Source organism: Rhinatrema bivittatum, chromosome 11, assembly GCF_901001135.1.
Source record: "Rhinatrema bivittatum chromosome 11, aRhiBiv1.1, whole genome shotgun sequence".
NCBI classification, from domain to species: Eukaryota; Metazoa; Chordata; class Amphibia; order Gymnophiona; family Rhinatrematidae; genus Rhinatrema; species Rhinatrema bivittatum.
Genome location: NC_042625.1, coordinates 64,340,197 through 64,353,920, shown reverse-complemented (window position 1 = coordinate 64,353,920; position 13,724 = coordinate 64,340,197). Strand labels below are relative to the sequence as shown.

The 13,724-nt window shown below is 41.2% G+C and overlaps 1 protein-coding gene across 4 annotated transcripts in view; it reads right to left on the bottom strand.

Annotated features, from left to right (window-relative positions):
• LOC115073549 (EMI domain-containing protein 1-like) overlaps window positions 1-13,724 on the bottom strand; it is a 231,785-nt gene that overhangs the window by 34,950 nt on the left and 183,111 nt on the right. For all 4 annotated transcript variants that reach the window (XM_029572076.1, XM_029572077.1, XM_029572074.1 and 1 more), the window contains exons 7-8: window positions 12,882-12,980; window positions 1,625-1,780 (exon numbers count right to left, since the gene is read on the bottom strand). In XM_029572076.1, coding sequence (XP_029427936.1) covers window positions 1,625-1,780; window positions 12,882-12,980 — 255 coding nt within the window. The remainder of the gene's footprint in view (window positions 1-1,624; window positions 1,781-12,881; window positions 12,981-13,724) is intronic.

Genomic DNA, 13,724 nt, shown 5'->3' with positions numbered 1-13,724 from the left:
AAATTTGAATTTTGAATAATTTCCCCAAAGTATTCTATATTCCCCCAAAAGATATGTTTTAAAGATACTTGACTGAGGTGCTAAGATCCCTGATCAGGTGGTTCCTCCGGTATCAAAAGTTAAATTATTTGCCTCCCTTTAAAATAGAAAATGAAGTGCAATTTTGCGCTCAAGATATGAAGCCACTAGAACCATCGAAGTTGTATATTTCTGATATTTTGGAGACCTCGGATAGTAACCAGGCTGAACCTGCAACTTTGATAGTGACATTTGTTTTGTAATCGGACAATGACTGGGTTCTTAGATTGTTTTTTAGACATCACACTGAGACTTTTTTACATCTTAAGATTAGGGTTTTCCCTGATGTGTAGAGACAGACTCAGAAGAAAAGGAAACAGTTTCTTTTACTAAGACCTAGAGTGTTACAAATTGGGGCTTTCTTTTTATTAAAATTTCCTTGCAAGTGCTATGTCAAATATAAAGATGTTTCATATATTTTCTTTTTGCTTTCTCAAGTAACTCTTTTTATAAGTGATAAGGTTGTTCAACAAATTGAATCTGGACTGCTGCCTTTGTATGACTCCCTAGATAGGTCACGTAAAGATTCTTATTGGTAACGTTATCCCCGTTATTGAAGTGCTGTTATTAACTTCTTGTTTTTTGGTTTCCTGGAATTGTGTAATCGGATCCCGTATTGTAGTTGGTGATGTTGTATTACCTTGGTGAATCTGCTTGTTTATTCTAGATTTAAATATGCATCACCTTTCTTTTTCTGTACCAAGATTATTCTTGTACATTATTTGAAACTGAATAAAGAAAAAAGAAAAAAGAAAAAACTAAACAGAGCAGTTGCACAGGTTAAAAGCTTGCATGAGGTGTGGACATTGTTTAAAAATACCATCTTGGAAACCCAGATAAAATGTAAGCCATGCATTCAAAAAGAGCAAACAACTGCTAGCATGGTTCAATGGTGAGGAGAAAGCAGGAGGTAAAGCCAAAAGGGCATTGTTGAAAAAATGGAAAGCAGATACAAATGAAGAAAATAGGCAAGAACTTAAGTAAAAGCAAGTTGAATGTAAAACAGTAATATGACAAGGCCAAAAGAGAATTTTAGAAAAAAAGTTGTCAGAGAGACAAATTTACTAATAAAAGCTTTTTCAAATACATTAGAAGCAAAAAGCTTATGAGGGAGTCAGTTAGGCTGTTAGATGACCAAGAGGCAAAAGAGTTGTTCAAGGAGGATAAGGAAATAGCAGAAAAACTGAATCAGTTCTTTGCCTTGGTCTTTACTGAGGAAGACGTTGGGACACATTTTTTGACAGTGATGATTCTGCGCAACTAAAATACATTTCTGTAATAATGGAGGATGTAATAAATCAAATCGATAAGCTAAAAAATAACAAATCACCAGCACCAGATGGCATCCATCCCTAAAAAAAACTTAAACATGAAATTGCAAACCTGTTACTAGTAATCTGAAACATCATTTCAAACAGGAACAGTTCCTGAGAACTGGTGAGTGGTCAATGTAATGCCAGTTTTTAAAAAGGGTTTCAGAGGTGACCTAGGAAACTATAGACTGGTGATCCTGCACAATTGCATTTAAGATTTCAGATGTACTTACTGTGGTCATAGATTCGGGAAATTGTTGGTCCAGGCGGGGCACGAGGGCCAGGGGGTCCCGGAGGACCTGGTGGTCCCTGTGGACCAGGGAAGCCTCTCTCTCCGGGAATACCAGCAGCACCATCTCGGCCAGGTTTTCCAGGCATTCCTGGGGAGCCTGCAACACAGAAAACTAAGGCATGAGAATGGGAGTCAAAAAATTAAAGAAGTTTACACTGCCTGCCTGGGCCGGCCCAGTGGCATGTGCTAAGTGCTATGCACTGCCACGCGGAGGGACTTGGTTTTGATTGCCGGGTTATGTCTTCTGCTGTCCAGGTTGGCTGGCGCTGGGGATGCAGCATTCACAGCCCCTGGGTCAGGGGGCAGGAGTCTCGGCCATTGCTCAATGGTGTCAGCTAGTGGGCAGGTACCCTGCTAACTGGGCCTCAGAGAATTCGTAGCCTCCGGTCAAGGACTCTCCCTGACAGCTGGGCAGCCGCAGAGCTTCCTTCTTTTTTGCTTACACAGGCGACCGTAGGGGTCGCACAGGCTCCCAAGTGTTGGTGCTCTAGGCGACCACCTAGTTCTCTAATGAAAGCGTCGGCCCTGGGTTTCGCCCAGTTGGTAAGTCTGTCACCACTTGCATGCTCTCTCCTGAAAGTGACACTCGCTACTGCCTTGGCTCAAGGTTACAAATCCCTCATGTACTTGGAAGAAAAGGCTCTCCAGGGCAGTAGCTCAACAGTGAGGTAATGGCTTGAACTGCACTGCAGCTGCGGCCTGTGTAGTCCACCAAACGCCCCTGCTGTTGAATGGCTGTGCAGAGACCTGAGCCAGTCCAGAAATGATTTAGGAGAGCCCACAGTTGCCATGAAAAATTGAAATCAGCTGTGCAAACCCTGGGGGGTCTGAGATTACGTAGGGGTTTCAAAGTGATGATTTTGCCTGCCAATCCTCCTGGCCCCAGGTCCTTAGCTACTACTTCTTCATTTGATGGGAATATCCATATGGCATGGTATGTTAGGAGACACATCACAGGAAGGTTTCAAGAACTGTTAAATGGGAGCCGGCTTGACAAAGAGCAGAGCCTCTCCAGGAGCTTTCTGGGGGAAAGGGTGTGTACATGGAGGGGCAGGGTGAAATACGCCTCAAGGGAGATTTGTTGATTGGAAAATGCCAGTAGTGATATACACTGTGGAATTTAAGTTACACATGAACAAGGATGGTGTGGACTGACTAATCCCATAGTGGAAAAACATATTCTGCAGTTGAATATACAGTGGCAAGAGCAGAGGTCCTTAATGTCTGGGCTCCTACCCTACCCATGGGGTACCAGCCAGGACACTAGGAAGGTTATTTTGAGTTTCCCTTTCAGCAGCAGTCTTGATCAGTGCTTTCATACCCTGTACCGAAGAAACAAATCACCGCATCACCAGGACTATGGCCAATAGGTGATTCTGGTCCTTGTCCTGTTTTTCCATGGCTGTTGTGAGTCTTGTTTTTTTTTTCTTTAAGGGGGGCAGTTTTCAAACTGTGCATTTTGGAATTTTTTATCCACAGACTTTGCCCCAATTTTGAAAGCAAAAGTATGCACATTCTTTTGCTTTAAAAATTGTCATGGGTACAAAGGGTCCTGGGACAATGGTACTTGCTTTTGCTGTGGGTACTTTTTTCGTAGAAAATGATGCATGTAGAGTTGAAAATACCATCTACTTGTGTCATCTTCCTCCCCTGGCCTAAAAACGTCCCTGGGAATGTCTCCTCGCAATAGTCGAGCACTGTGGAAGAAGGTGCAGACTTTTGGCTGCATTGAGTTAGGGCAATCTTCAGTATATAAATGGTGCACAGAGACAGAAGTCACAGGATTTCAGAGGATTTCATGTTTCAAGCACTAAACAGCCACTGTGTGGCATCACCCAGGCATACATCAGAAGTGCCAAAAGTATCAAACTGTCACTGGTTAGTGATTGTGCGTCTACGAGGAGTTGATATTCTCAGTGTAGTGTCTCCAAACAGGGTTTGTTTTGTGCGTAACATGAAAGGAATGAACTTTGCTCTTAAGCTAGGGTGTCTTGAGTATGATCTGTGTCTTTCAAATTTACTGCTAATGCTCCTCTTAAGAATTGCATTGTGCCAAAGAAAGGCTCCTTCTGGAGCTCATAGGGTGTAATATCAATACGCAACATTTTCAGGAGTGCTTAGAAGTTCATTTTCATCAGGTCAGTGGCCCTGATCCTGTGTAGATACTTTCATGTTGTCTCAGATAAGATTTGTATAAGAAGCTTTTCTCGCATTCAGAACATTTAAATGGTTTCTCTCAGGGTAGTACCTCCAAATATAGCTAGTTATTGAACATTCACCACACAAAACACAATCTCCCTGGAAAGCTTAAAGATATAATTCATACAAAAAATATATATATTTGTAGGACTGTTTCAAAAGTAACCTGATTATGATGAATTAAGACTACACATAGAAATTAGGTCCATGTTGCTATATATTTTCATGCATTGTTGTAATCCAATGCACTTAATAAACAATAATGTGACAGTCCAATCAAGTCATGGAACAATTTGTACCAAACTTGGAAACAAGAGGTCAAGTCCAGATAGTGAAAATATTCAACTCAGTTCTTGGTGTTACACCAAGCTTGTGTTTTGTTTGGTGAGTTCCTATTATTTTCCTCGGTTCACTGTGGTTTTGGGCTTTTTGAGTGATTTACTAATCTATTTTTTCGAGCCCTAATATGGGGGAGATGCAGGGTGAATGGAAGCAAATCTTCAGTTTCCTTGATCAGCAGGAGGGAGATGTAATTAAACAAACTTCTTTATTTGACATTACTGAATCTTTGGACACTTCCACTGTTTTATCTGACTTTACATTGATTTCCAAAAGACTATCAAAGGCAGAATTACATCAAGCCATGCTGGTGAAATATATTAAATGACAAATGATTCCCCGTGGGTTATGGGTGCAAAAAGAGCCCAGGATTTTTCAAGAAGACCAGGACTTTACTGATAAATGGACTTCCATCCCTTGACCTGATGAAGGTGTCTATTGACTCTGCTTATTGAAATGGAAGATATTAAAACATGCTTACAATCTAATTTGAACATGGAGGTGTATATTGTTTCATTTAGGCAATTAGAATCAGTTATTGTTCAGTTTAGATCACAACTGAAACACTATATAAATTCAGAAGTTTAAAAGAGATGAACAGAATTATACATCTCATCATGTTTATACATGGAGATTCAATGCAGAGCCCACCCGTCGTAAACATGTTACTTTTGTCAGTTCATCTGAAGATTCTCATAGCAGAAGTGAAGAAGATACTATATCTCATGCTCCTCAGCCTTTTTTAGATGGTGGCAGTGGGGGCTCCAGACCACATCGGACACCCAGGGGTCATCGTTACTTGGGAAATCAGGATTGGCATAGACCGATCGCCTGGTAATTAATTTAACCAATATTACCTTTTCCACTGATACCTATAAGGCACTTAATAAGGGGATATCGTTTGTACCTATGGTTAGCCATGATTTGTTTTATGCCAGGTTGATTTAGTTCTGTTCTTCCGCACATTACAGATCAAATTGTTTTTCTACAACAAAGAAGAGTCATCTCTGGACATATCAGAAGTATATCCTGGGCCTCTTGATCCGCATGTTTCCACATATGGAATTGGCATTGAACAACCTGACCTAGTTAGAAGAATCGCTGCACCGCCCCAGTTACCGTAAGAAGCAATTTTCTAATATATACAATACACAGAGCGACAGGCATTGCTAGCACTTGCTAATAATAATGAAGTGGCTGTTAAACCAGCAGACAAGAGGCAATGGTCCTACAGAATTGTGGTCAATATATGTCTGAGATTCAGCATCAGTTTACAGACACTCGTTATCAACTGGTCATTGCTGATCCAACTTTAGATATACAGAGCAGGATCTACACTGTAGTCAACCATGGTTCTCAGTTGGGATTTCTTACCGTTAAAGAAGGGTGGTTTCTTAAGATGGAGCATCCTATTATTCCCACACTGTATGCAGTACCAAAAATACATAAAAATCTGGCTTAACCTGCTGGCACCCAATAGTATTGTGTCAGAGGTAGATATTTTTTGGATTGTTTCCTCAAATTGTTTGTCATACAGGCTCATTTATTTGTACAAGACACATCGTAAATGTTGGTTCTTTTACAGGACATTAATGACCTTCCAAGTGATTATTTAGAGGTTACTCTAGATGTGGAGGCCTTATATATGAATGTACGGCTGAGGGCAGCCTTGGATTTAATCAACAAAATACTGCCAACAAGAACATAAGAACATGCCTATACTGGGTCAGACCAAAGGTCCATCAAGCCCAGCATTCTGTTTCCAACAGTGGCCAATCCAGGCTACAAATACCTGGCAAGTACCCAAACAACTAAGTAGATCTCACACTACTGATGCCAGTAATAGCAGTGGCTATTCCCTAAGTCAGCTTGATTAATAGCAGTTAATGGACTTCTCCTCCAAGAATTTATCCAAACCTTTTTTAAACCCAGCTACACTAACTGTACTAACCACATCCTCTGGCAACAAATTCCAGAACTTAATTGTGTGTTGAGTGAAAAATAATTTTCTGCGATTAGTTTTAAATGTGCTACTTGCTAACTTCATGGAGTGCCCCCTTGTCCTTCTATTATCCGAAAAAGTAACCGATTCACATTTACCCGTTCTACACCTCAAATAATTTTAAAGACCTCTATCATATCCCCCCTCAACCGTCTCTTCTTCAAGCTGAACAGTCCTAACCTCTTCAGCCTTTCCTCATAGGAGTGCTGTTCCATCCACTTTATCATTTTGGTCACCCTTCTCTGTACCTTCTCCAGTGCAACTATATCTTTTTTGAGATATGGCGACCAGAACTGTACGGTCTCGCTATGGAGCAATACAGAGGCATTTAGACTGCCGCAGTACACTGAGCTGACGATTTCAATGTATTATCCACTACAATGCCTAGATCTCCTTCCTGGGTGGTAGCTCCTAATATGGAACCTAACATTGTGTAACTACAGCATAGGTTACTTTTCGTTATATGCATCACCTTGCACTTGTCCACATTAATTTTCATCTGCCATTTGGATGCCTGATTTTCCAGTCTCGCAAGGGTCCTCCTGCAATTTATGACAATCTGCTTGTGATTTAACTACTCTGAATAATTTTGTATCATCTGCAAATTTGATTACCTCACTCATCATATTCCTTTCCAGATCATTTATAAATATATTGAAAAGAACTGGTCCAAGTACAGATCCCTGAAGCACTCCACTGTTTACCCTTTTCCACTGAGAAAATTGACCATTTAATCCTACTCTATGCTTCCTGTCTTTTAACCAGTTTGTAATCCACGAAAGGACATCATCGCCTCTTATCCCATGACTTTTTAGTTTTCTTGGAAGCCTCTCATGAGGGACTTTGTCAAACGCCTTCCTAAAATCTAAATACACTACATCTACCGGTTCACCTTTATCCACATGTTTATTAACCCCTTCAAAAAGTGAAGCAGATTTGTTAGGCAAGACTTTCCTTGGGTAAATCCATTAAACCATGTCTTTCTATATGCTCTATGATTTTGATCTTTAGAATAGTTTCCACTATTTTTCCCAGCACTGAAGTCAGGCTCACTGGTCTATAGTTTCCCAGATCTCCCCTGGAGCCCTTTTTAAATATTTGGGTTACATTGGCCACCCTCCAGTCTTCAGGTACAATGGATGATTTTAATGACAGGTTACAAATTTTAACTAATAGATCAGAAATTTTATTTTCGAGTTCCTCCAGAACCCTGGGGTGCATACCAACCAGTCCAGGTGTTTTGCTATTCTTTACTTTGTCAATCTGGCCTGCTACATCTTTCAGGTTCATAGTGATTTGGTTCAGTCATCTGCCTCATCACCCTTGAAAACCATCTCTGGAACTGGTATCTCCCGAACATCCTCATTAGTAAACACAGAAGCAAACAATTCATTTAGTCTTTCTGCAATGGCCTTATGTTCCCTAAGAGCTCCTTTAACCCCTCGGTCATCTAACGGTCCAAATGACTCCCTCACAGGTTTCTTGCTTCAGATATATTTAAAAAAGTTTTTATTATGAGTTTTTGCCTCTATGGCAAATGTCATTTCAAATTCTTTCTTAGCCTGCCTTATCCGTGTTTTACACTTAACTTGACAATGCTTATGCTTGCTCCTCTTTTCTTCAGATACAGTGTGAACAAGACCTTGTCCACAATTTATTCCCACGTTTTTCCTGATGGAACTTGCCTATATCATGCTAACACAGAGCTATTTTTGTTTTGATTCCAAGTTCTATATGCAATTCAGGGGGTGGCTATGGGGTCCACAGTAGCTCCAGACGAAGCCAATCTTTACATTATGGATTTTGAGGATCAATTCCTTTACGAGTCACTGTGATTTAAAAACATTAAATTGTGGCAGAGATATATTGATACAAAAAACAAACCACAGTATTAGAGGAACCAATCTCTCACACTCTCTTCATTTAAATAATATCAAAATATTTATGGGAAATCGTATCAGAAAATAATGTGCTATTACAATCGTCTGGCTCTTGCCCACAAAGGGCTGCAATCAGTTTCGTGTATATGGCATTTACAATCATCTCATTTACTCTTTCCCAGTATTTTTTGCTTTTTTAAAAGACTTTTTTTAAAAGACAGGATTTATAAGCCTGAGGAGAGAAATATTTTTTTGAGTTCATTACGGAGATATATTGATGGACATTTACTTTGGTTGGTTGGTTGATGAAACCTCCTTGCTACAGTTTCGTAATTGGTTGAATGGTCTGGATATTGATTTGAAATTTACTATTCATTATGATCATACACAAATTGCTTTTTTTGATATTGTTGTCAAACAAGGGTCAGGTGTCTTCACCATGTTGTTTTACAAAGATGCTAATTGGAACAATTTACTAACTTACAGTAGCTGTCATCCTACTAATCTTAAAAACAGTCTACCAGTAAGCCAGTTCCTGTGGCTAAGACAAGTTTATTCAACAGTGGAAGAATACAAAATTCAAGCTTATGACATGGTTCATCGCTTTCTATTCTGTGGATACCCTTGGTCTGTGGTCAAAAAAGCATATAAGAGAGCCCTCTTTGCTAATCAGTTTCTTCTCCTACAGTATAAACTTAAGGAAGAACAACAGGATTTAACTTGTGTTCTACGTTATAGCAGCAATGTTAACGGTGTTATCAACATTACGAAAAAAATATTGGCATGTATTAGCTCTGCATCAGGTTTCCCAAGACTTCCCCAGGATTGCTTTCTCTCATGGTTGTAATATTAGGATATGGTGGTGCATTCTTTCCTCTCTGAGAGCAATCCTGGGTCTCCCGAGAAAGAGGGTGGTCATCAAGCTTGTGGGCACTGCTCTATATGCAACAATAATATCGCTTGCACTCAGTGGATACATCCAAGCTTGGAGCACATTGTTTCTCTTAAGAATTACACTGACTATTCATAATTAGGCATTATTTATGTTATCCAATGCCCCTGCAACCTCATATATACATTGATTGTGCTAAATGCAGTGTTCATGTGCAACTCACAGAGAACAAACGTTGTTTGTGGACTTCTAAGGTTTTTGTGCCTATTGTTTCCCCACTGTTTACAAAAACAACATACCTTCCCAGATTTAAAAGGAATGGTCATTGAACATGTTTGTCTTACTGTATGGGGAAGGATCAAACAAAGATTGTTAAATAAACGGGATCATTTTTCGATTTTCTCGTTGGGATCAGTGTCTCTTGCTGGTTTAAATGAACAACAGGAATGGTATTAGGTCATATGAGATCAAGCGTTTCAGATTTTTACTTCTATATCTGTTTTTTAATTACATTCAGTTTCCCTTTAAACATAGCGTCTTTCCTCCATTTTTAGTGACTTTTAAAATGAAGACTTGAAGGACTGTTGCACTGAGTTATGTCTGAATGTGGAGGCGTGAGAGAATCCTTAATGGGCTTGGACAGAACCCCCTGATGCAGGTTATTACGAAATATGGCACTGTGTCAGGGTGACACATTAAGAACTGAGCAAAGTATTCCCATTACTTGGATATGTTTTCCTTAAGAATGAGGAACTGAGCGGAGCATTTTCACTATCTGGACTTGGTTCTCTTGTTTCTGAGTTTAGTACAAGTTGTGGAGCAACTTGTACTAAACTCAGTTGTGGAGCAACTTGTGGAGCAACTTGTACTAAACTCAGAAACAAGAGAACCAAGTCCAGATAGTGAAAATGCTCCGCTCCATGTCTTGATTGGACAGTAACACTATTGGTTTTTAAGTGCATTGGATTATAAAAATACATTAAAAAAAATATAGCAACATGGATCTAATTTCTAAGTGCAGTCTTAATTCATCATAATCAGGCTGCTTTTGAAATGGTCCTACAAATATATATACTTTTTGCATTAATTGTATCTTTAAGCTTTCCAGGGTGGGTTCCTGTTATTTTCCCCAGTTGTCTATGATTTAGGGCTTTTTGAGTGATTTACTAATCTGGTTTTTGAGCAATACCATGACAGGAATGAACTTTACTTGTAAACCTGGGCAAGCTGAAACAATCTCAAACTCTCAAAAATCCTTTTGTGCGAGGTTCCTCCTATTCATCTCCCCTATTCAGTACTGCAGTCTTCCATTAATGCTCACATCCCATTTCAAGATCTGCAGTGACAGAGTACACTGCAGCTCCCTTCTGAAATTTGAAGCTATTTATGATGCTGTTTCTGGCTCAGCCAGCAGGTGTCCCCATAAGTGGTCATGTACTTTGCCCTGCTCCCAGAGAACTTCCAGTCCATGCATGTAGTGGGGGGAAACTAAGACTGGCTCTGCTTTCCTCTTATGGCATGGCGCTCTTCTGTCACTTTACTCATATTTCCTCACACCGTAGTAGCTGTAGTCCTGACCTTCCTTTTGAGATGAAGAACTGCAGGTACTGGGATGAGCATTAGAGTCCTCGGTCTGGGTCATTTTACTCTAAAACGTGCTAACTTAAGCTATTTTGGACATACAGGGCGATAACACTTCTCTGTTAACTAAATGTTCACCCTTAGGAAAATATTCTACTCTGCAAATTGTAAGTGTTGAAGCAAAATTCTGGAAATGAAATGTTCATGGAAGATAAATATGACCTTCAGAGACATCCACATTAATCAGCATGTCTGGCAACACAACTGCCAGGACAGAATGAATTTCCCCCATTTTTATCTGAAATAAGAAAAATATGCCACAGGCCTTTCTATCCTACTTCTGTCTCACTGCATCACACACCACAAGAAATAAAGACCATCCCCAGGCATTTCTGTCCCTTCTATTTCACTGCATCACATGGTGCAGGGAATGAAGACTCCCCAGGCATTTCTGTCCCTTCTAGCTCACTGCATCACACACAATGCAGGTAATAAAGACCATCCCCAGGCATTTCTGTCCTTCTATCTCAGTGTTTCACACACTACAGGGAATGAAGAACAATCCCCAGCATTCTATCCCTTCTATCTCACTGCATCACATGGTGCGGGAAACAAACACCATACCCAGTCATTTCTGTCCCTTCTATCTCACTGTATCATACAGTGCAGGGACCAAAGACCATCCCCAGGCTTTTCTGTCCCTTCTATCTCACTGCATCACATGGTGCAGGAAACAAAGACCATACCCAGTCATTTCTGTTTGTTCTATCTCACTGTATCATACAGTGCAGGGAATAAAGACCATCCCAAGGAATTTCAATCCCTTCTATCTCTCTGCATCACATAGTGCAGGGAATAAAGCCCATCCCCGTTTCTGTCTCTTCTTTTTTATGTATTATGATGTAGTTCTGAATTATAGTCTTTTTGCCTTACTAATTAGAGGACAGAACAGACGGTTTAACTTAGTCATTTGCCCATCAAAGCAGCCTGAGAAAGGAATTTCCACTATAACTGTGACTGTCTACAAAGTGGAGTTTCTTCTCTAATAAATACACCGAAAGAAAACAAAGGGTGAAGAAATAGGGAAAGAAAGAGACAAAGGGCTCAAGGGCCAGGTTGACATCCATCAAGCAACAAGGTCCAAGCTGACACTGGCGAGAGCCTGAAGCCCACATTCTGGGGATTTTGAAATATTAAGGGGAAAAGTGAGCTGCAGTTCCAAAAGTTAAAAGCAGCATTCTACAAATGGAAATGAACATTTAACTCTACACAGCCAGAGGCAAGGCAGCCCTGAAAATGATGCAAATGTAATGGACACCCAGAGAGGTATAGGAGGGACTACAGCCCTCTCATCCTCCCCTGATATCCTACATTCATTTCCATATCTTCACTCTCCCCCCTCATTCTCATTTACCCCCAAACACTCCTATGCTCACTCTCCTTTTGGCTTTTGCAGACTCACTCTCTCCACCCTTAAAAGCTCCTCTTATATGCTCACTCTCTTCCCTCCTCCTTTTTCACTTAGTCTCTCCATCATCATACCTGGAAACTGGGGATTTCATGTAGAGATTTGGGGAATCTGTATCAATTGTTTATCTCTGGGGAAACACCTTGAAGCTCCAGCCCCTCTTCATAAGGAAGGTAGCAGGGAATAGGTGGAAAGGACCAGGAGAAGGGACCACAGCGATTGTTTTCTGCTCTGAATGACGTTCACTTGCTCCAACCTCACCTCACTCCCCCCTCCCCCCCACACACACACACAGACACACACCTCTTCCTCAGGAAGCCTGCAGGGAACACGAGAAGAGGGGCGAGTCTGGAGCACTCACTGCAGGCAGTATGTAGGTAGAAACTGGGGGAGAGGGGCTGCAACAGACACAGCTGAAGGTAGAGTGAGGGAGCAGAAGTCGGGGTGCTGTGACTTATCGGGGGTGGGGGAAAGAATGCTGGTGTCAGGAAAGTAGGAAGGGGAAGAATTCTGGGGTCAAACGAATGGAGGAAAAGTGGTGGTGGTGGTGTGGAGAGAGAGGCAGTGTGGATTAGCAGGTGCGGGAGTGGGGGTGACAGAAGAGAAAGCTAATATGCATTCCTTTTCTTCCCTTCTCCGCCCCATATCAACAGCAATCTCAGGGCGATCGTAACTCAAATGTTCCCAGATATGTCCATCATCAACATTCACTCGCTCTCTTACGTTCATGTTCTGCCTCCTCTCATGCTTTCCCTTTCACTCGCTTTTCATTTGCTTCCCTATGCCCACACCTGCATCCACACTACGTGCTCAGCACAGAAAATATCCATCACTCACCTGGAGGCCCAGGGGGTCCCTTAGCTCCAGGAACCCCTGATGCACCACGGCTTCCAGGTTCTCCTCTTGGAACAAAAGGGCCCTGTGGCTCTTGTGATCCTGATTAATGTGAAAGAAAAGGCAGAGAAAGGAACTTCAGTTAAGACACAGTGAAACCTCTTGTGCCGGTATGCTAGAGGAATAGATATGGAGAAAATATGGACCAGACCTGTCTTATATAAAAGCAACAAGGGTCAGGAAAGCCCACAGGGTCATCCCCACCTTAGAGAAGCAATTGGGACTTGGAGCACATAAGCAACATCATATCTGCAGCAGACCACAGTTTATTCTCTTCAAATGTACCTGCTATACAACGCCCCAGCACCATTCATCTGCCAAAGAGAACTCCTTACTGTCATCTAACTCACACTCACTCCAGTCTTTTCCTCACTCTCATCTGACTCCCCCCAACTCCCATCACATCCTCAGTCCCAGACAACAGTGCCAGCATTTCCCCTGTTAATATGACTTTGAGTATTCTGGTTTCCTCAAGTTGTGACATCTGACAGTTTTACCTCTCACATATACCAATCCCTCTGGAAATTTTCAAACTTGTGCTTACTTTAATAACTGGGAGTTCTCAATACAAAATCCAAGACTACAAATTCTACAATGTCCAGAACTGAAAGCTGAAATACTATGAGTGGCATATAGTGTCCCTGATGGGCTGGAGGTCGTTGAGAGGTAGGTTTCCAAATTATATTGAATATTTGCCCAGACAATTCCTAGCTAGCGGATCCTTCAGGGACAAAGACGTTCCTTCCGCCTCTCCATAACATTCCTGCATGGGGAAGGAGCTGTGGT